Source organism: Carcharhinus amblyrhynchos, chromosome 1 (genome assembly GCF_965287045.1).
Source record: "Carcharhinus amblyrhynchos chromosome 1, sCarAmb.v2.hapA, whole genome shotgun sequence".
In the NCBI taxonomy this organism is placed as follows: domain Eukaryota; kingdom Metazoa; phylum Chordata; class Chondrichthyes; order Carcharhiniformes; family Carcharhinidae; genus Carcharhinus; species Carcharhinus amblyrhynchos.
This window is the reverse complement of record NC_137324.1, coordinates 67527436-67548791: the sequence shown is the minus strand read 5'-3', so window position 1 is coordinate 67548791 and position 21356 is coordinate 67527436. Positions and strand designations below refer to the sequence as shown.

At 41.4% G+C, this 21356-nt stretch overlaps 1 protein-coding gene across 1 annotated transcript in view; it reads right to left on the bottom strand.

The window, feature by feature from the left end:
• The window catches only part of LOC145341448 (zinc finger SWIM domain-containing protein 6), a 177163-nt gene extending 156517 nt beyond the window's left edge, over positions 1-20646 (bottom strand). The window contains exon 1 of the mRNA XM_080186405.1: positions 20132-20646. Within this exon, the coding sequence (XP_080042531.1) occupies positions 20132-20501 (370 nt within the window). The 5' untranslated portion in view covers positions 20502-20646. The remainder of the gene's footprint in view (positions 1-20131) is intronic.
• Positions 20647-21356: the final 710 nt, after the last annotated feature.

Below are 21356 nucleotides of genomic sequence, written 5' to 3'. Positions count from 1 at the left end.
TTATCCTTGCTTCCTAATTGTGGGTCAATATATAAGAACATAAGAAATAGGAGCAGGAGTAGGCCATCTAGCCCTTCGAGCCTGCCCCGCCATTCAATAAGATCATGGCTGATCTGTCGTGGCTCAGTTCCACAATCCCGCCCTCTCCCCATAACCTTTAATCCCCTTGCCTATCAAAAACCTATCAACCCGCGTCTTAAATATATTGAGCGAGGCAGCCTCCATCACTTCAATGGGCAGAGAATTCCAGAGATTCACCACCCTTTGAGCGAAGAAGTTCCTCCTCAACTCCGTTCTAAACCACCCCCCCTTTATCCTGAGGCTGTGCCCTCTAGTCCTACTGTCCTTTCTGAGCGGGAAGAGCCTCTCCACCTCTATCCTATCCATCCCATTCAACATCTTATACGTCTCAATGAGATCTCCCCTCATTCTTCTGAACTCTAACGAGTACAAGCCTAGTTTATTCAGCCTCTCCTCATAGCTCAACCCCCTCAACTCTGGTATCAGCCTAGTAAACCTCCTCCGCATTCCCTCCAAGGCCAAAATATCCTTGCGTAAGTGCGGCGACCAAAACTGCACACAGTACTCCAGCTGCGGCCTCACCAGCGCCCTATACAGCTGCAGCAAGACCTCCCTACTTTTATATTCAATCCCCCTCGCTATGAAGGCCAGCATCCCATTCGCCTTCCTGACCACCTGCTGCACCTGCAGGCTGGGTTTTTGCAGCTCATGCACAAGGACCCCGAGGTCCCTCTGCACCGTCGCCTGCTGCAGTTTTTCGCCACGCAAGTAATATTCTGGAACTCTTACTAATCACGGTATCCCTACAGCCAATCGGCCCATTGAGCCTAACATCAATCCCACCCAGGCCCTATCTCCATAATCCCACGTATTTACCCTGCCAATCCCCCCCAGTCTCACTACGGGACAATTCAGCATTGACAATCAACCAAACCCACACATCTTTGGAATGTGGGAGGAAACCCACACAGACACAGGGAGAATGTCACCCAAGGCTGGAATTGAACCTGGGACTCTGGCACCGAGAGGCAGCAGTGCTAACCAATGTCATTTCTTAGGGTGCCATAATAAAAGGCTGTAGCAGTTCAAGGAGGTGGTTCACTATTGCTTTCTCAGGACAAGTAGGAATGGGTCAATAAATGAGATTTTAACAGCATCATCTATTAATTAAAACAAACAAAAATATGGGTGGGGACAACCAGCAAGTAAAGGAAGTATTTTAGAAATGGCCAAGATAATAACATTTCACTAAGTGAACATAGTTGCTATGTTTTTGATGATAATTTGGCCATGAAACACTACCAAAAAGGACAACAATGGGTTAGACTATTTTTTCTAAATCATCGAGGACAACATAGATGAACACAATCACCTGCAGGGAAAAAAAAGCCCAAAACAATCTACACTTCCACCAAAACATTTTAGTAACCTTTCAAGGGCATGCTTAGTCTAACTAAGTCTATTCAGGTCTTGCACAGTCCAAACTGGTAATATTAATGCAGGAATCAAGAAAGTGAGAGATGAAGACCTACTAAAACATGTTACAAAATTAAATTCAATAAAAATGACCATGAAAGTGGCAGGATTTTTGTCAAGCCCCATTGGGCTTTACGAAAAGCACATCGTTCACAGGAAGGAAACCTACCACAGCAACCTCGTCTGGCCAATATGTGACTGCTTTGCCAGGCTATATTGTTGATTCAATGCTCTCAGGAAAACTGTAGATGGCCATAAACACATACTGCCCACAGCCAAAGCAATATAGTTTTTTGTTTGTTCATTCATTAGATGTGGAGGTCAATGGCAAAGTCAGCATTTGGTGCCTATCCCCAATTGCCTTTGAGTGGAGTGGCTTGCTAAGCCATTTCCGAGGGCAGTTAGGAGACAATCACATTACCATGGATCTGGAGTCACATGTAGGACACTGATAAGGGTGGCAGATTTCCTTCTCCAAAGGACAGTGAACCCGATGGGTGTTTTACGACAATGATACTTTCATGATCATCATTACTGAGCCTAGCTTTACATTCCAGATTTATTAAAGTAATGTAATTTAAATTCCAACATTTGTTTAAAGTTTACTTATTAGTCACAAGTAAGGTTTACATTAACACCGCACGAAGTTACTGTGAAATTCCCCAAATCAACACACACTGGCACCAATTCGGGTCAATAATGGCACGGTGGCAGCAGTTAACAGGTTCGATTCCCAGTTTGGGTCACTGTCTGTGCAGAGTCTGCACATTCTCCCCATATCTGTGCGTGTTTCCCCCGAGTGCTCCAGTTCCCTCCCACAGTCCAAAATACGTGGTTAGGTGCATTGGCCATGCTAAATTTTCCCTCAGTGCACTCGAACAGATGCCAGAATGCGGCGACTAGAGGATTTTCACAGTAACTTCATTGCAGTGTTAACGTAAGCCTACTTGTGGCATAAATAAATATTAAACAGAGGTTTAGCCTGCACCTCTGGATTATGAGTCCATGTACATTACCACTGTGCTACTGCCTCTGCACAAAATAGATTATCCAGCCTGAAAAGCTAGCACTAAGTTTTGCCTCTTCCAAAACTATTCAAACAAATATCTATCACTCAAACACCATCAAACCATATTGATTGGGCACTTACTAGCCTAACTGGCATCTTGCTGTGAGCATATTTGCTGTATTGTTATGTATCCCTACATGACGAAGTGATAACATTTCACAGGTAACTCATTAACTAGGAAATACACTTGACATCCTATGGACATGAAAGGTGACATACAAATACAAGTTTTTTTTTCATTCTGCCTTCTTGGAGCCAAGTTTTTTGCTTCCTCAGATACAAAAAAACATGTGCACCTACCTACTTTTTCAATTTTTAATTTTGTGCAAAGAATGAAAATCATTAAGATGAAGTCAGACTGCAGAGAACATCTTGCAAGTCTACATTTAAAAACTTTCAGCATTAAAAAAAGAGAAATCTTCCTCCTAGGGAGAGCTAGGTAATACTAGGTTGAAGCACATTTACAGACTTACAATGCAGGACATTTATAACCTACTCCTAGATGTTGGATATCTTAATAAACAGTGGGAAGACTTTTTTTAATTAAATGATTATGTTGTTCAGTGCATGTGAAAAATGCTGAATTCAAATCTGAACATTTAAGGGGGAAGTAAATTTAGGCTAAAGAAATGCTGACATTCAAATGTAGTAAAATTATAGTACAACAATATGGTTAAGTCTATTTTTCAAAAGGCATATGATAAAAAAAAGCCATCGAAAATTTTGATATGCCTCACAGTAAATAAACTCCCATCCCAACCACCTTATTAAGCTCAATTTCATTCATTCAGCACAATTTGGATTGACAACTGTAACACCCCTTTCCAAGGTAAGGCATTCGAATTATTGAACACAGGCCAAGCAAGCGGATGGGATGGTGGCAAAGGTAGCTTAATGTAGTCACATGAAGCAGCACCTCCATTGTTATAAAGACTACCTTTACCAATGTTTACCCTGACTAAGGAGCTTCATTCATCAAGAACACAATATAGAAACTGCAACTGCACATAATACAATATCTCCACAATTCAGTTCATTGTGGGAAGCATACTATGATTACCCAATGCGTTACAGGTGGGTTGAATCGCTCAAAGTGCAATTTTGTTAAATCCTTTCCATAATCTAAGTGCAGAAGTAGATGAACAGAGGGATTCAATAGTCCAGACACATTTTTGTGAAGTGCTAGTCAAATTTAGGTTACTGCGCAGTTTAAGTTATCCTACAAGGACAACAAACTGGCCTTGGAGGATGTTGGGTAACAATTGAACAAGACAAGGCTGAAAAGAAGAGACTGAGCAATGATGCAACATTGGGTAAACTTGGATGTATACCTGTATGAGTTTTAAGAGATGCTGAAAATAATGAAGAGTAATAACTACATAGATAAAGGCTCTGTCACAAATAAGATAACCCAAACAGAACAAAGTGTTAAAATTAGAACCAAATAACAAATAAAAAGGTTATAGCATTTGTCCCATTAACCATACAAACTGAAATCAATTAAAGGTATTTAAAACTGAGATAGGTAATGATATGACATTGAGCAAAATACAGAAAACGGTAAGAAGTTAGGACTAAAGTCCTACCACTGTCATTGTTAACAAAGTAGCAGAACAAGTTGTTAAATTCAGTTAATAAAACTTTGAATATACAAGATAGTCTCAGTCATGGTGACATTGACACTATCAATTGGTGTGAAAAAATTCCATCTGGTTCATTAATGTCCTTTAGGGAAGGAAATCTGCCACCTTTGCTTGGTCTGGCCTACACGTAACTCCAGACTCACATTATGGTTGACTCTTAACTGCCTTTTGAAATGGTCTATCAAGCCATTCAGTTCAAGGATAATTAGGGATGGGCAACAAATACTGGCCTTGCCAGTCACACCCTCACCCCCCACAATTCCCATAAAATATCCCAACACTTTTGTACATCCCATTATGCTATTCTATAACTGACATCCTAATATACTAAAATAGGATTGTGCAATTTATGAGATTCTGGAGGCTAGATCCTCAAGGTCAAACATGAAGCAAACACTATTTGAAACACAAAATTGAAGTATTAATTAAAAACTTGTGTACACAGCAGAGGAATAAGAGAGAACAGTTTCAGCAATGAGGAAAACAAGGAAATGCCACCAACACATTATGACTGTAGTAAATACATTATTCTTCAAGGTTTGTTGTATGGATGTCACATACAATACATCTAACACCTGCAATAGTTAAACGATAATCCAATTTAATAGATTACCTTTGTTCAGTTCATGGTCTGTATCCAGCATTAAAAAAAGGATATGCCTTTTGAAAATAAAATGGCCAAGTCCACAATTCCTTCTATGTTACTTTTAAAGTTTATTTATGTACACCTTCACCATGTTTACTCATTCAGCTGTTTTGTTGAACAGAACATAGGGAACAAAGCCACTTGAAGTCATTGCCTATCACACAGAACTACTTTAAATTGCCATATATACAATTTCAGATCTCAGACCAAACCTGAATTAACAATGAAAAATGGCTTTTGTAAATAGGCAGACTGGTAAACACACCAAGAGGCAAATTACCTGAATTTTCAGCACATTAATTCAGCAAATGAGCTTCCGCTTTATCTGATCAGCTGGTTCTTGAGGGTTTAAATATGCTGACAGGCTCCACTGCATACTTTCAATTAATGTCAGAACCAGTCAAGCATTCCCCATGCATTTCTAATGGCAAAAAAAGTTTCAGCTATTTCAAAGCCTGTCAAAGTCATTCACCTTCAGTAAGATTCATGTGTTTACTGCACAGCATGTGGGTGTGAAGAATGAGACTACTCTCTTCAGTTTGACACTTCAAATTTGGTCATGACAAATTCATTCGATAAACATGCTGAATGAGGAAAATTGTTTATTCCAATTAAATAATTCTACAGAAGAAAAAAGTTTCTTAATCAAACTTTAAAAACAAAGCATATTACAATCTCTCTCCCCCCTCCACCCCCACCCATACACACACAGCACCATTAACTGCGGCTTTGCGACTGATATTCGAATAGGTATTCACATCTAATCTCTGTCTACTATTCTCTCTGATATATTGAGGCTTTGGGGATAATTTCTCAGCTGCTCACAATGCCGAATGTTGTGTCAACAGATGCTTGGTTAGTACAATGAAATCTGGCTGGATGAATCTCTCGTCCGGCTGCAGAATTCCTACGTACCCATTCTCAACATGCCTCACCACATTAACTTAATCTCAGATCAAAACAGCCTTCCAGAAGACCAACCAACCGCTTCCCCCACCGCCCCCCTCAAACAGGAAGGCATTGGAAAGTTCTGCAAGGAAATAATCAACACATGGGTGACTTTGGACTGTACTAAAATATGCCTAGCCATAAACAATATGGCCACACCCTCATAGAAGTGTACACAGCACCAGGAGGATAAACAAAAAGATTGACAAGGTGCCAAAAACACATTTGACTCACTTTCCATAGTAGTCCCAATCCAAGCACATGTTTTTACAATTTAATTGTACATTTGTAAGGATTCAGTTGCACAGCAATCAGGTTAAATCCCCTTAAAGGAAGTGATCTCTTAACATTTAAGTCTTTTTTGCTAAGAAAAGGACAAGGCAATTTCAGAAGACAATATTGCCTTTTTTGTGGCAAATTTATAATTAATAAAATACATTAACTCACCACTGGCACTATAACTTTGGAAACCATGAACACATGCCTGTTTTGCAATTTTTTTTGGCTCTTAAAACTATAATTTAGTTGTAGTCAAACATTGCTAGCAGAAATGCACCAAAGATCAATTCCTAGAAAAGGGGACAGCAATGTGCCATTTCAAGACTGCAACATGAAAGTTCATGCTACTTTTAATTCTTCAATCACTCACTGCACTACTGTAGCATAACTATACAAAGCTAATCTTAGGAAACCTTGGGTACTTTGGCATTTTCCATCCAAAGAACAAACGGACTCAAAAAGCAACTTAAAATTCCATTTGCCTCAGTCAATGTTCACATATTCAATGCAGTACTGTTATAATTTGCTTGTGTCAATATGGAAGATGAACAAAATAGACTTTTAAATTCTGAAATGGGTAAGGGTACAGGAAAAGGCATACAGATAGAGAAAACAACAAAATAACACTTGCTATGCAACATTTTTTTGTTAGAAAAGCTAAATAGGCATCCTTGAACTGAGAACTAATATTGCCATGTCTGGTTAAGAAATGCTTATGAAGGTGCAACATGATCTCTCAAGAGTTAATTACAGTATAACCATCCTACTGTCACTTGCAAAGACAGCACTATAGAAATGAATGTGAGAAGAAACTTGTATAACTGTCTATGAACACAAGATCATAACATCAAACTCAGCCTTGAATATATTCAATGACCTGGCCTCCACTGCTATCAGTGGAAAAGAATTCCAAAGACTAACAACTCAGAAGAAATTCTTCCTAGAATTCAATTTACAGTATGTATCCATTATGTAGCTGAGCACTCATAACTCCAGCTACAGGAGCCAAATTTCTTATACACAAACGAGGCAGTTTAAAACCATTCAACTGATTTCAGACAGTTTTTTTTAAAAAAATGGGCTTTGAGACAGAAATGCCAGCAAAAATGCCAGTTGAGGGGATTGAGCTATGAGGAGAGGCTGAATAAACTAGGCTTGTACTCGTTAGAGTTTAGAAGAATGAGGGGAGATCTCATTGAGACGTATAAGATGATGAATGGGATGGATAGGATAGAGGTGGAGAGACTCTTCCCGCTCAAAAAAGACAGTAGGACTAGGGGGCACAGCCTCAAGATAAAGGGGAGGCGGTTTAGAACAGAGTTGAGGAGGAACTTCTTCACTCAAAGGGTGGTGAATCTCTGGAATTCTCTGCCCGTTGAAGTGGTGGAGGCTGCCTCGCTAAATATTTTTAAGAAGCGGGTTGCTGGGTTCTTGATGAGAGGGGATTAAGGGTTATGGGGAGAGGGCGGGAAAGTGGAACTGAGCCACAACAGATCAGCCATGATCTTATTGAATGGCGGGGCAGGCTCGAAGGGCTAGATGGCCTACTCCTGCTCCTATTTCTTATGTTATGTTCTAAAAAGTCAACATTCGCTACCTGCAAAACAGAGAATTTGTACACTTGTGATCCTGAGGCTACTGTCAGTAGCTACCTACTCCTCCACAGGGTGCACTGTTGAAGACCCCACATACTGCAATCTTTAAATTGAGAACTTCACCTTTTACATTGTAATATCATTGTTAAATATCCCCAAAAGGTTACGCCTTGTAAATGAGGTGCAAATAAATAACTGAATTTTAAGCCATGTAGCAAGTCATAACTACTGCTGAACCACCTTTCTGGCCCAGAAAAACCTATTTTGCAATCAATTTTTTTCCATGATAGAAGTTTCATTTTAATTTTAATTTGTAAAAAAAAGTTCATAATATTTCAGCTGACAGAGGAGAATGTCACAATCTGTAATTAATGCATTTTACTTCCAGGGTTGCCATCTGAAAATTTTTCAAGGTGATTGACTACTTATCCTGCCAGTTAACATCAATGTTTCTGGACACCTGGACTTGTTAATTTAAATCTGACAACATTGGGGACCAGGAAATTCAGTCCCTAGATTTTGAGATCTTTACAGGCAGCTTTCCTACAGTTCAGCAGTAAGCATCATTGCTTTGCCACTAACTACAAAATCCAGGCCATCATATGTCTCTCCTCCTCCTCCTCCTCTTTCCTCTCCCCCCCTTAATAAGTGGAAAACACTTTAAAATGTTGTGTTAACTTGTATTCAACATTCTTGCTTTGATACAGTTTTCAGTTAAAGCAACAGAATGGAAATCCCACAGTAAAATAATGCTTATGCCATTGCACTAATGTTCCCCGTAAAATGTAGGGCTTGTAGATGAACATTAAAATGTTTGTGTGTGACTGTACATAGAACAAGGACAGCGTGTTACCCTCACCAGACCATTGCAAAGCACTCCTTTTTAATTGAACGTTAGATTAAAGTTTAAATGTTACCCAAGTATTGATTTATAATATGCAACTTAAGATCTCAGCTCTTTTTAAACCAAGACAGTACGCCGAATTTCACCCAGTCACCACTTTCCAGGATTCATTCCAGAAACTGAGTAATTCAGCCTTAAGCTTCTGATTTCACTACACCTTCAACACAATTTTAATATGGCCAGCATGGCTTGCAATTATCTCTTTACAGCGCTTTAAAACATATACGGTACACTTTCTATTGTTCACAACGATGGCGAGGACTCAATCACAGAATAGTCAATGTTGACAGGTAATTGAATGTTCCCAGATTTTGACTCGAGACTTATGGTGCAGTAATATCTTAAGGATGAAAAAGGAAGACAAAATACATTGCAGACAATGTAAACTGAATTTAAATTTTTCTTAGGCTGAGAGGATGATTTATGGTCAGCTGATGAGAATAGCATTTGTAGGATGAGCAGAGACAGCCATGCAAGGCTTTGCCTGTGAAATTAGCCTGCAGATGTATCATTGGAGTGCAAATAATAGAAGCTCCACTGTAACATACCTTGAATCTTTTTGTCTTTAGTTGTCACCGCCATCATCATATTTGTGATGGCAGAAGGCCTGCTGACTGATAGTAGGTTTGAACACTATTCCAAATTTAGTGTTTAAAATCTATTTTTTCCCCCAATTGTAATAAAATATAAAAAATGTTCTGAATTCACAGTACTTATTCTGTTAAAACTGATAGTGGGGGACTCAGGTGGAGAGAATTAATTGCAAATAGTTAATTATGCATCAATTTGATCCAAACAAGATGTTAGTGCTGGGGAATTAAACCCTTTCCCTATTTCAGGCACTGAGTGCCACTATCAAGCACCCTTAGATCAGGTAGCGTCCATCCAAATGCAAAATATACAGAATTAGCCTGAGCCCAAACCTCAAAATAGAGCCCTCCACAATTGCAGCATTTCATCTTTGTTTCTGGCACCAACTACCCCAAAGCCAATGAATGTTATTCATCTGGGTAGGTATGAATCCAAGCCATAGATGAAAGATCAGTATTCATCCCACTGCATCATTCTTTGATTTGACTATATGGATTGTTTGTCAAACCAAGTTACATAAGGTTCAGAAAGAATTGAATGAATGACAGTCAGTCACTACTTATATCAACTGCTTTTCAATTGGTAGCAGTCTCACCTCAAAGAAAGCTGTGGCTTCAAATCCCACTCGAGTTTTAAGCCCGTAAACGAGGCTGCACTGTGCGCTCTTTTAAGAACATAAGAACATAAGAAATAGGAGCAGGAGTAGGCCATCTGGCCCTTCGAGCCTGCCCCGCCATTCAATAAGATCATGGCTGATCTGTCGTGGCTCAGTTCCACTTTCCCGCCCTCTCCCCATAACCCTTAATCCCCTCTCTTATCAAAAACCCATCAACCCGCTTCTTAAAAATATTTAGCGAGGCAGCCTCCACCACTTCAACGGGCAGAGAATTCCAGAGATTCACCACCCTTTGAGTGAAGAAGTTCCTCCTCAACTCCGTTCTGAACTGCCCCCCCTTTATCTTGAGGCTGTGCCCCCTAGTCCTACTGTCTTTTTTGAGCGGGAAGAGTCTTTCCACCTCTATCCTATCCATCCCATTCATCATCTTATACGTCTCAATGAGATCTCCCCTCATTCTTCTAAACTCTAACGAGTACAAGCCTAGTTTATTCAGCCTCTCCTCATAGCTCAACCCCCTCAACTCCGGTATCAGCCTAGTAAACCTCCTCTGCACTCCCTCCAAGGCCAAAATATCCTTGCGCAGGTGCGGCGCCCAAAACTGCACACAGTACTCCAGCTGCGGCCTCACCAATGCCCTATACAGCTGCAGCAAGACCTCCCTACTTTTATATTCAATCCCCCTCGCTATGAAGGCCAGCATCCCATTCGCCTTCCTGACCACCTGCTGCACCTGCAGGCTGGGTTTTTGCGACTCATGCACAAGGATGATGATAAACTGAAGACTTGTTCAAGTGGACATAAAAGATATCATATTACCATTCTAAAGAACAGCAGGGCAGTTTCTCCAGTGTCCTAAACCTCAAACACCTAAAATCACCAATCATCAGATTGCTGTTTGAAAGAGCTTGCTGCGTGCAAATCCACACCAGCGATTCCCACATGACATTGCGAATGCTTCATTGCCCCAAGTGCTTTATAGCCATTCAGAGATCATGGAAGGTGCTGCATTGTTGCTGCTCTTCTATAATTAAACTAGTCAAAGCCCCATTCTTTCATTCCCGACTAGTTCAGGATTCCTAATCACAGCTCTGAGAAAACAACATGCAAAACAAGTTGTAAAAACTGAGAAATAGCAGCAAAGTAAATCCACTCCACTAGCAAATATGGCCATGGCTTCAACCGCAATGCCACTTATGCATCTGGTCCCCATGTCCCTCGATTCCCTAAATGATCAAGACCAGAATTCTCTGGCCTTGCTCGTGGCTGGGATTCTCTGCTCCCACAGCAATGGGAGATTTGGCTGAATACCATATTCTCACTGGCAGCAGTAGTAAGGCATGCAAGACTGGAGAATTCTGACAAAAAAGTCCCATCATACTAGCCTTGAATATATGGCAAACCATACATAATCCTCTGGGATACAGAATTCTAAAAGACTCAACTACCAGAACGGGCAGCACAGTAGCAGTGGTTAGCACTGCTGCTTCACAGCTCCATGAACCTGGGTTCGATTCCTGGCTTGAGTCACTGTCTGTGTGGAGTTTGCACATTCTCATGTCAGCATGGGTTTCCTCCGGGTACTCTGATTTCCTCCCACAGTCCAAAGATGTGAAGGTTAGGTTGATTGGCCATGCTAAGAAATTGTCCATTACAGCACAGAAACAGGCTTTTTGGCCCTCCAAGTCTGCACCAACCATGTTGCCCGACTGAACTAAAACCCCCTACCTTTCCAGTGATCATATCCCTCTACTCATTTATTTGTCGAGATGCCCTTAAAACTCACCATCATATCTGCTTCCACAAACTCCCCTGGTAGGAAATAACACCTTGTGTAAAAAAAAAACTTGCCTTGTACATCTCCTTTAAACCTTGCTCCTCACACCTTAAACCAATGCCCCCTAGTTATTGATTCTTCCACCATGGGAGAAAGTTTCTGACTATCCACTTTGTTCATGCTCCTCAATCTTGTAGGCTTCTATCAGGTTGCTCCTCAACCACTGGTTGCTTCCAGTGAGAACAAACCAAGTTTCTCCAACCTCCCCTCATAGCTATTTCCCTCCATACCAGGCAACACCCTGGTAAATCTTTTCTGTACCCTCTCCAAAGCCTCCAGCGTAGCCCAATCCATCATGCAAACCAGCCTCCCATCTACTGACTCTGTCTATACTTCCCGCTGCCTCAGCAAAGCAGCCAGCATAATTAAGGACCCCATGCACCCCAGACATTCTCTCTTCCACCTTCTTCTGCTGGGAAAAGGATACAAAAGTCTGAGGTCATGTACCAACTGACTCAACAACAGATTTTTCCCTGCTGGCATCAGACTTTTGAATGTACTTACCTTGCATTAAGTTGATCTTTCTCTATACCATAGCCATGACTGTAACTCTACATTCTGAACCCTCTCCTTTCTTTATGTACGGTATGCTTTGTCTGTGTGGCACGCAAGAAATAATACTTTTCATTAGATACTGATGTGTGTAAATAATAAAATCAAATCATTTTCCATGGACACAACCCATTCAGCCTATCATAAGACAACACTTATCCCAGAAACCAAAATCGAATGAACCTTCACTGTACTGCCTCCAAGGCAAGCACATCTTTTGTTAACTATGGTGACCAACACTGCATTCAATATTCCAGGTGAAGCTGTCCATCAAGTGTGTTTGGGGGAGGGTGGGTAAAAGGAAGGTGGAAGGGGATGAAAAGACATTAATATTCAATACTGCACTGTGATACAATTCCACATTGCCAGTTTAGCAGCTGCTGTACAGCAGATTATTTGCTCTTGACCAGAGGATTCACACATTCCTTACGAACTTGAAGAGATCCCAAATATACTGGGAAATTATTGAGTGCAAAGAGTCAAAGTAGGCAGACAATAAGGAATTTATCATCTAGAAATTTAACTCAGCTAAAACACTGTTCACAAGACAGGAAATAAAATTGAACTTCTTTCGATGGCTACCACAAATTTAGAGTCTGGTTTAAATTTCTGCCTGAAAAAAAGTTGTACTCAAGGGTATAACACTTTTTTGTAAAATAACGATTCATTTATTTTTAAATTTTATTTAGGGGGTCTTCATTCTTTTCCACAACAAAAACATTGAACAAGTGAATAGTAAATGAATAGTTTCTGTTATGAATCAGTAGCTAGGTATTCTTTTCTGTGCATAACGTTAAAGAAAACATTTATTAAATGGTCAAAATGAACCTCCGCTCCACGAAAATAGTTTCTCTTCAATCTTTTCATAGGATATACACCTTGACTTTCAAATTTACCGTTTAAAAAAAACAGGAGGTAAGAATAAGTAAAATAAAAAAGTTAGGACAGATCTAAGATCTAAAAAAGGTCAACAAATTTAGTTCATATTTGATTGTGGAACACTTTTCCCCAGGCGTGCACCTACAACACAGCAGATGCAGACCTCACCAAAACAGCATGCAATACATCGAAGTACTTCTAAACTAGACATAGGCCGGAATTTTACCATCCCACCAGCCACAGGAATCGGAGCACGTGAAGAGCAGACCATGGGAAGATCCTTCGACCTTATGGTTTCAGGATGAGCGAGGCTATAAAATCCCACCCAAAAAGCTTTCTACACAAAGTATTTTAACAATTCAGTGTACGATGAGGTGGTTTTCTGGTGCTAGGACAAGACAAACATTCATTAAAAGATAGAGGGCTTTATCCTGCAACTGCCACATCTACCTGATCTGGGAGTAGGTGATGCCAACAATAAAGTATAAGCACCAACAGTAAAACAGTAATTCAGGGCATCGTTGATCGATCCCTAATGAACACAAAAACAGATAACTGCATCAATGGGCTTTCCTCCTTTCCCAAAACAAAAACATTGAACAAGTGAATATTTTGAACTGTCGAATCATTTACCAAAACATTTCTGTAATTCTGCATTATTGCTACGGACAAATTTGAATTCATACGGTGCCTTCCGCCATGTCCCAAAGCATTTTAGATTCTCTGAAACTCAATAGTAACTATACTTAAAGGTGTATTTGCACACAGCAAGATCCCATAAACTGTGATGATAGAAATGTCTGGATAATCAGTTTTAGTGATGTTCATCAATGGATAAATATTAGCCAGGCCACTGTAAAGAATGCTTCTGCTTTTCCTTGATAAGTTTAACATCCCATCCAAAATACCTCATCTTCACCAGGGTAGCACTCACACAGCATTTCATGCAAGTGTCAATCCGGATTATGCGCTCAAGTCTCTGGAGGGAGCTTTGAACTCTCAACCTTCTGAATCAGAGGCAAGATCAAGGCTGATATCTACTTCAATATGTTCGCCAGTAAAATCTAAGAAACAGTCGCCAATTTAGTTTCTTGCTTTGAGTAATAAAATGGACAGCGTTTGTCCATGCTATCAAGTTTATTGCTTGTAGTTGAAGAGGCGGAGGAATGGTGATGGGGAGAAAGGGGCTGGGAGGTTGATCCCATACATCTTGAAATCAACATGAAGACACTAACATCTGATCTTGTTTTCTCTAATCCGACTAACAGTCAATCACTTGAAATACTGAGCCAATCACATTTGACTCTGAACCTGACCTCGACTGACCTCAGACTACAGAGGGAGAAGCTTGAAGAGATAGAATTGATTTTTTGAGAGTCAGCTATACTAAAGCATATTAAAAAATGATAAAAGATGTTCATTGTAGTCAATCCTTTGAAGCAAAAGGTAAAGTGCATTTTGCTGAAATCATTTGTCAATTTCAAAATTATTACACAATTCTTTTAAATTATTCAATCCAAAGAGTGACGCAAGTATTGTACAAATCTCTTGCCTTTATATTCCAAAATATTTGATGCAAGACCATACCCAGATCCACTCAATTAACTTGCTACTGAATTTTCACTCTAAATACATACATTCCAAGTGTTAATAGATAATTAAACTGATGCAATAAAGGCCCATTTGAACACAGGAACCAAGTTCGCCACATATTCTTAACTGCACATAAATAATTAATTAAGAGTGGCTAACTTCAAGTCCATCTTATTGATGACTTGCAGGACTCCATTACTAACTGATGAGAACTGCGCATCACGAGTGTTAATATTATTTAACAGAATTCTATACACATTATAAAGTCTAGCAAATAGAAACTAAAGTGGAAAAAATACAGTCAACGCAGATGTGTAGTTGAAGTACCACAAGTCTCATCTGTCATCTTTAATTTTTTTGTAAATATATTGCATCTTCCCTAAATCCAGAAGGTTCATGGTTGCAAAGAGATCAAACAACTGAGAATATTTAAATTTCTCCCCCCCCCGCCCATTAAATATGTTGCAGAATTCCATTTTCTCCAATTGCTGGACAAAAAGCTGTAAAGTTTAGGGACAGCGGAGAGGGGAGAGAGGGGAAAGAGATGAGGAGAGAGGGGGAAGAGATGAGAAGAGACAGATATACGTGGCCAAACTCTATTGACTCTTGCACCAAATTAAATAATAGATAGATCCCCAACAAATGAGTGTTAAAAGTGTGCCCATTTTGTTAGATAATCAGAGGAATTGCATATTTTAATAGTATCTGAACATGGCCTTTGTTTAATTGATTTGACAGTCTCTAATTGAAGATTTCAACTTATTTAACTGCAAATTATCAGTGACCAAATTGATATTTTCTCAAAAATGTTACTTCTTTGTGTAAAAATTATGCATGAAAGAAGTTACACTACATTCCACGCTTTTTCCCATTAACGAATGTGACAAAGAATAAAAACTATTCACACAGTGTGGACTATATTAACTTGCATATTTTTTCATAAACCCCTGCTGATGCTATCAAACATGCAAGCAGTGAGTTCACTATTATTGCATATTCATGTAAACATAATACTGGACTTCTAAACCTCTCGGATTCAGTTCAAGTAAACCTGAAATCCACATCATTTGTACCCTTTCATTTACAGAGGTGCTGCCATTGTTTGTCACAATATTTATTTTCGAGAGGACATTTATTTTATCAGGCTTGTGACCCAGTGCAATATCCACATGTCTACTTTGCAATCTCAAGACAAAGCACTGTATTTACTTAGCTGCCATTTTTGCCAAAGAAAAATGGTGAAGAGCTCTTGTTCTGGTTTGGCAAGATTAGATAAAATTCCTCACTAGGAATAGTCAGGCACTTACTACTTTATAACAAACAGAAAAAGTATACTTAATCTCAAGGCCCTGTTTACGCTAGGTCTGTAAATTCATATTTTTAACCAAGTTTGTAGCTGTTTTCATTGAAAATGCATTGTGTGCAGTCCAAGACTTGGGATGCATTTAAGATCTGATAATAGTAGATAGCTTAATTGAGATCTTTTCGAAAGAGATCCTTCATTTTATCATTTATACAAAGAATGGATCAAAAGGCGGACCTCTCACAGATGCACTTTATTATTCACTACACAATATCAATTTCAACCAATCACTAGAGAAAATAGAACATGAAGTGTTAATATCAAACTAGTAATTTTATAGTAATGATTTGTGGAGAGACAACAATAAACCATACTTCTCACCCTTTCCTGCCTCAGGAACACTGACATTTAAAAGAGCTGTGTTTCTGATCTGATCTTTCATACGTTATTACACTAATCGAAAGTGAGCCAGTACTGAAAGCCAGTATGCCATTCTACAGTATAAACTTGCTCAGAGACACTTAAGTGACCACCCCCATAAACACTAGCGATCAAATTCAGTTCTGATCAAAAGCTTCCTAGCATAAATGGAGTATTTGATACTCAGTCTGTTATACGCATGCTAATTGAAAAAAATGGTATTTCACTTGGCCTGTAACAGGTTTGCCCACTTGATTGATAGCTTTTTTTTTTAAATTTAAGATTGGGATCAACTTATTTTGATGGCCGACAGTATGCACGTGAATATAAAACATACTTCGGAATCTTAAAACGCAGTAAGTTAACTACTTTCTGAATGTTAGAAAGCTGGAAATTCATGGCAGAAAGTCAAAGCAACCCAAGGTTTAATGCAAATACTTTACTAGATTACCACATACTGATAAGCCAAGTAGGGCTGCAAAAGCCAGATTTTCATGTAAGAATTGATTAGTGCTCAATGATGATCATTTGAAAGGCAGGGTCTCGCAGAAGGTTATAGATATTTGAAAGGGTTTCACATTTGTGTGGGGGGGTGGGGGGGTTGGGGACAGAGAGACAGAATACAGGCACCTTCAAAGCTCATCAGGAATACATTACAACCAAAATTGACTTCTAGCAGATATATGAAGCAAACAATTGCATAAAAATACTAAACACTGGTTTCAACATGAACTTGCACTGAGCAGTGCTGCTCATTTCAATGTTTTATACACGAAACTAGAGTTGTAAACGATTAATGACTGAACAGATCAGGCAACTATCAACCGTTCAGCAGCTAACAGGGCTCTTAGCTCTGAAGTAGCATAGCCATAAATAAAAGTTAGCCTTGAGCTCCTGGTTAAAAGGGGCAGAGCAATAATGAACAAAATTTAAATAAACAAAACTAATGAATAGCAAAAGCAAGACGTTTAACACTTTTCTCAGTAGCCCATTATCTCATTTATTACAGTGAGTGATAGACCCAGGAAAAAAACGTTTCTCAAAGTTATAAATGCCATACATCATTGTCAGGTACAGACGCCAGCTACTAGAACAGAGATGGATGCTCACGTGAGTCCTTCCAAGAGTCACTACAAGGCTATGAAAATGGAGCATTAAAAGTGGAAAAAATCCATTTGTAATCATTTTTTGTATATCATTGTGACAATTATTAGCAGCTTAGGTTTACCTTTATACTAAGAAATGCCTCAGAGGAGTGGCTTTTAATCACTTGATGACCTTGACAACAATTATGCATTGCACAAACTACCATGTTGTTACAGGTTTATAGCAAAACTGCAGTCTGACCAGTCACACCCAACATTAGCTTCAATTATGTCACAGACTCCTCAAAAGAGTCTACAGTTCTATGCATTTTCCTGTGAACAACTTTAAAACCCACATATCCAGATATTTCTCTTCATGAATCCACATGCGATTCTGGGTAAAAGATTTCTCCCTTCACATTTACCCAAAATAAGTCCCCCACAAGTTGGATTGAAATCAGTAGCATTTCAGTGCTATGGTCATGGCAATCATGCTCTTGACAACTGAAGCAATCAATTTTTCCTTTGGTTCATTCCCTCCTTTCCCATTAGGGCACTGGTTGTCGTTTAAATTCCCCCATTACCAGGAGCAGCACATTGTATGAGGTGGAGTTTAAATGTGCAATGCTGTCAATCACTGTATTTAGCAATCTGAAGCTGATCTAGATGGGACAATGTTTAAAGTGTGTACAAGAGTGAAGAGAAGGGACAGTAAAAAGAGAGTCAGAGCTTTAACGGTCCAGTGTCATGAGGGAGAGCCGTCATGAGGCTGAGACAGCAGATTGAGGAGTGAGGAGACAGCAGAGTGCCAGAGATTGTATGCCTGAGCTATGCGATCAGTGTGGGAAAAAAAAATGAGGCTACTTGTATAATCACTGACAACCTCTTTACTCAAAAATAAGTCCATCTCCAAAAAATGTACTGAGCTAGGGCCAAACATTCCCTACAGCGGAGCCGCTGAAAATCAAAAGCTGCCCAGATCCTGCAGGGGCTCCTCCTCGCTCTCAAAAAATTCTTTAAAACCCTTGACATCGTTCCTGTTGAAAGCCACTAAAGCTCGTCTGTCTCTCCTGAAAGATTGCATCTTTTATTTATCGCCCCTTGGCTTATTTTCACAGTGAATTCCTGGCTAAATGCAATCAGCCAAGAACCCTCCCTGTACGCGCTCCTGTCATTCTTGATCGGTTGCATGCGGAGAATCGAGTGCAAAAAAAAAGCTCAAAGCTCAACACAACCGGCCAGCACTTCATTTTTATTAAAAAAAAACACAAACCCTCAACAAAAAAACTGACCCATTTCGAAAGGGGAGGCTAAAAGATTAAAACAAAGTCGACATGAAAGCCAGTGTTTGCAAAAAAAAAGGAAAGGGGTGGGGGGTGGGTGGAATGCCAAACACATACTGGGCGAAAAGCCCTTTGGGCGGAAGGGCACTGCGCCCAATGAGCCACTGGAAAATAAATGACCATGCAGAAAATCACGTTTGCAGATTGCTTTAGAATTCCAATTAACCACCGAGCAAAGGGAATGGGGGGGGGGTGAAAAACAACAAGCTCCTGCCTGCCCATTAGCACTGATGGAGAGATCGAGAGCGGGGAGGGAGGAAGAGATCCGTGCAGGGTGGGTGGGAAAGACTACAATCTGCTCAAGAGGTCTGGTCAGTTGGGGTCTCCTACTCCCTTGGATGGATCCCCTCCTCCTCCTCAACCTCAACCCTTGGTGGGATGAAAAGGATCGCTCCAGCCAGTCTGTCAGTGCCCTGCACACATTTCTCTCCCCAATCTCTTTAACAAGCATTGAAGGGAGCTCCATTGTCCGACGGTGGAGGGTGACAGAAACAGAAAAGAACAAATAATAAACATGAAAATGGGAACAAAGTAACGAGGCGGTGCGAAGGGAATGCCTGACGGCTATTTGATATGCGCAATTGGCAAATATAACAAGCAAGGGTTCATTCCAACAAAAGCTACTCTCCCCCACCCCCCCCTCCTCAAGTATTGCAGGGGGAAACAAAAAGTGAAAATTAAATCTATCTATGTGCATGTTATTTATTCCTCTTGGTCGGTTCCCATTGTCAATCCTTTTAACTGGAACTCCAGATCCTGGCTGGGGGGAGGGGGGAGATCTGCAAGGTTAGGGTCTTTCTAACGGGAGGGGAGGAATTTCCAGTGCAAATCCCTTCCCTCTTTAAAGAGTAAACAACCCCTCCTCTTCTTTCCCAGTAACATGACACATACAGCCAAACATTTCCAAACAATATCTCTTTACAAATAGGAAAGAGTACTGCAAAAACAGGACGCCATCTTTTTCGAAATAGATCTGGAGTGAGGAGAGAGAGAGAGAGGAGGGGGAATTCTTTGTGGCAGTGGGAACATTTCAAACAATCTGCACCAACTCATTGCCATGTATCAGGAACATTAAAGCTGTGAGTGACAGGGTTAAAAAAAATCCAAAGGCTGCCCCCCCAGCAGACGGAATGCTGTCCCTTTAAAAGAAAGGCTGTATTGTGTACACTTTCTTCACCTGGCTTGCTCTTTAAATTCCTGACGTGGGCACATCATGCATTCTCCTCTCGGCTTCAGGTCTGGTTAAAACGCGCACCACCCCCCACCCCCCCAAGGAGAGCAGAGTGAGAGGTTGGGGTGAGTGCTGCTACGGGAGGGGGGCAAATACTTACCGACTTGAAGGACATTGTCTACACAGCCGCTTTCCAGCAGCGCGATGCCTCGTTTAAAAGGCAATCTGCTCTCGTCGTCCCCTCCGTCCTCGGCCGAGTAATTGAATGAGGAATACATGCAAATCTCCCGTTCGTTCCTGGGGAAGGACCAGTAGACGATCCGCCTCTGCACGGGCTCCGGGATGCGGGTGAAACGCTCTTCCACTTGCTGGAAAGGCCACTTCTCCGCCACTTTCCTGGCACTAATGTCCAGCAGCGACTCGGGCTTGTAGCTTTTGCCGGCCGGAGCCGCCCGAGGCGGCGCTTTGGAAGAGTTGAAGCCGGGCCTGCAGCAGAGCCGTTTTGCGGGTGGCTGACCGCGCTCCGCCATACTGCCTCGCTCCGCTACTGTTACATTGAAACGGAAGTTGTGTACATTATAAGAGAAGCCTTTATCTGTTTACAATGAGGGCGCGCCTCCGGTGCGGCAAAAAAGGTCACCCGCTCCTAATATGGGGATAAGCGGGAGGGGGAGGGAAGGAGTGAGGGAGGAGGGCCGCTCCTGGGCGCCGGTGAACTCCTCTCAGCGCCGCAGCGGCGGCGGCGGGGCCGGAATGGGCGGGAAGCGGGGGCGTTCCAGACTCCGCCCATCTCCAGACAGGAACGTTCCACCCATAATGGGAATGGAACGGGCCGAGCGGCCACCTTCTCATTCTCAATTCCAAACCCGGCTCTGACAGGAGTGGGGGGAGGGGAGGGGACACGGCACCTCGGCCCCACCCCCGGCTCCGCCCCCTCCCCGCCCTTTGTGACGGCATAAAAGGAGCGTCTGACCTAACTGGGTGACAGAACGCGAGGGGGTCTCCTCCTCTTAGCCTGGCTGCTTCCTTTATGCTACCACCCCTTTTACGGGCTGGGGAATGTGGGGTGGTCTGGTCTCTATTCTTCCCCCCCCCCCCCCCCCCCCAGCTGCGACGGCTCCTCTCCGGCCTTTGTGCTGCCATATAAGGCAGGCGGTAGTTGACGTTTGCTGGGTTCTTCAAAACAAAGGGCGCACGGCTGGAGGCGGTTCAGTCTGTGCTGCCGCTGTAGCAGCAGCAGCAGCAATGGCTCCCTTCGTGTGTCAGTGAACTTCCCAGCGCCTCTCTAAGGGGAAATCTGCCTTGCAAACAGGCGGCTCCGTTCGGGATTCTTCCCACTGGATCCTGCCCGGGAGGGCTTCCTTTTTCCTTTTTATGCACCCGAT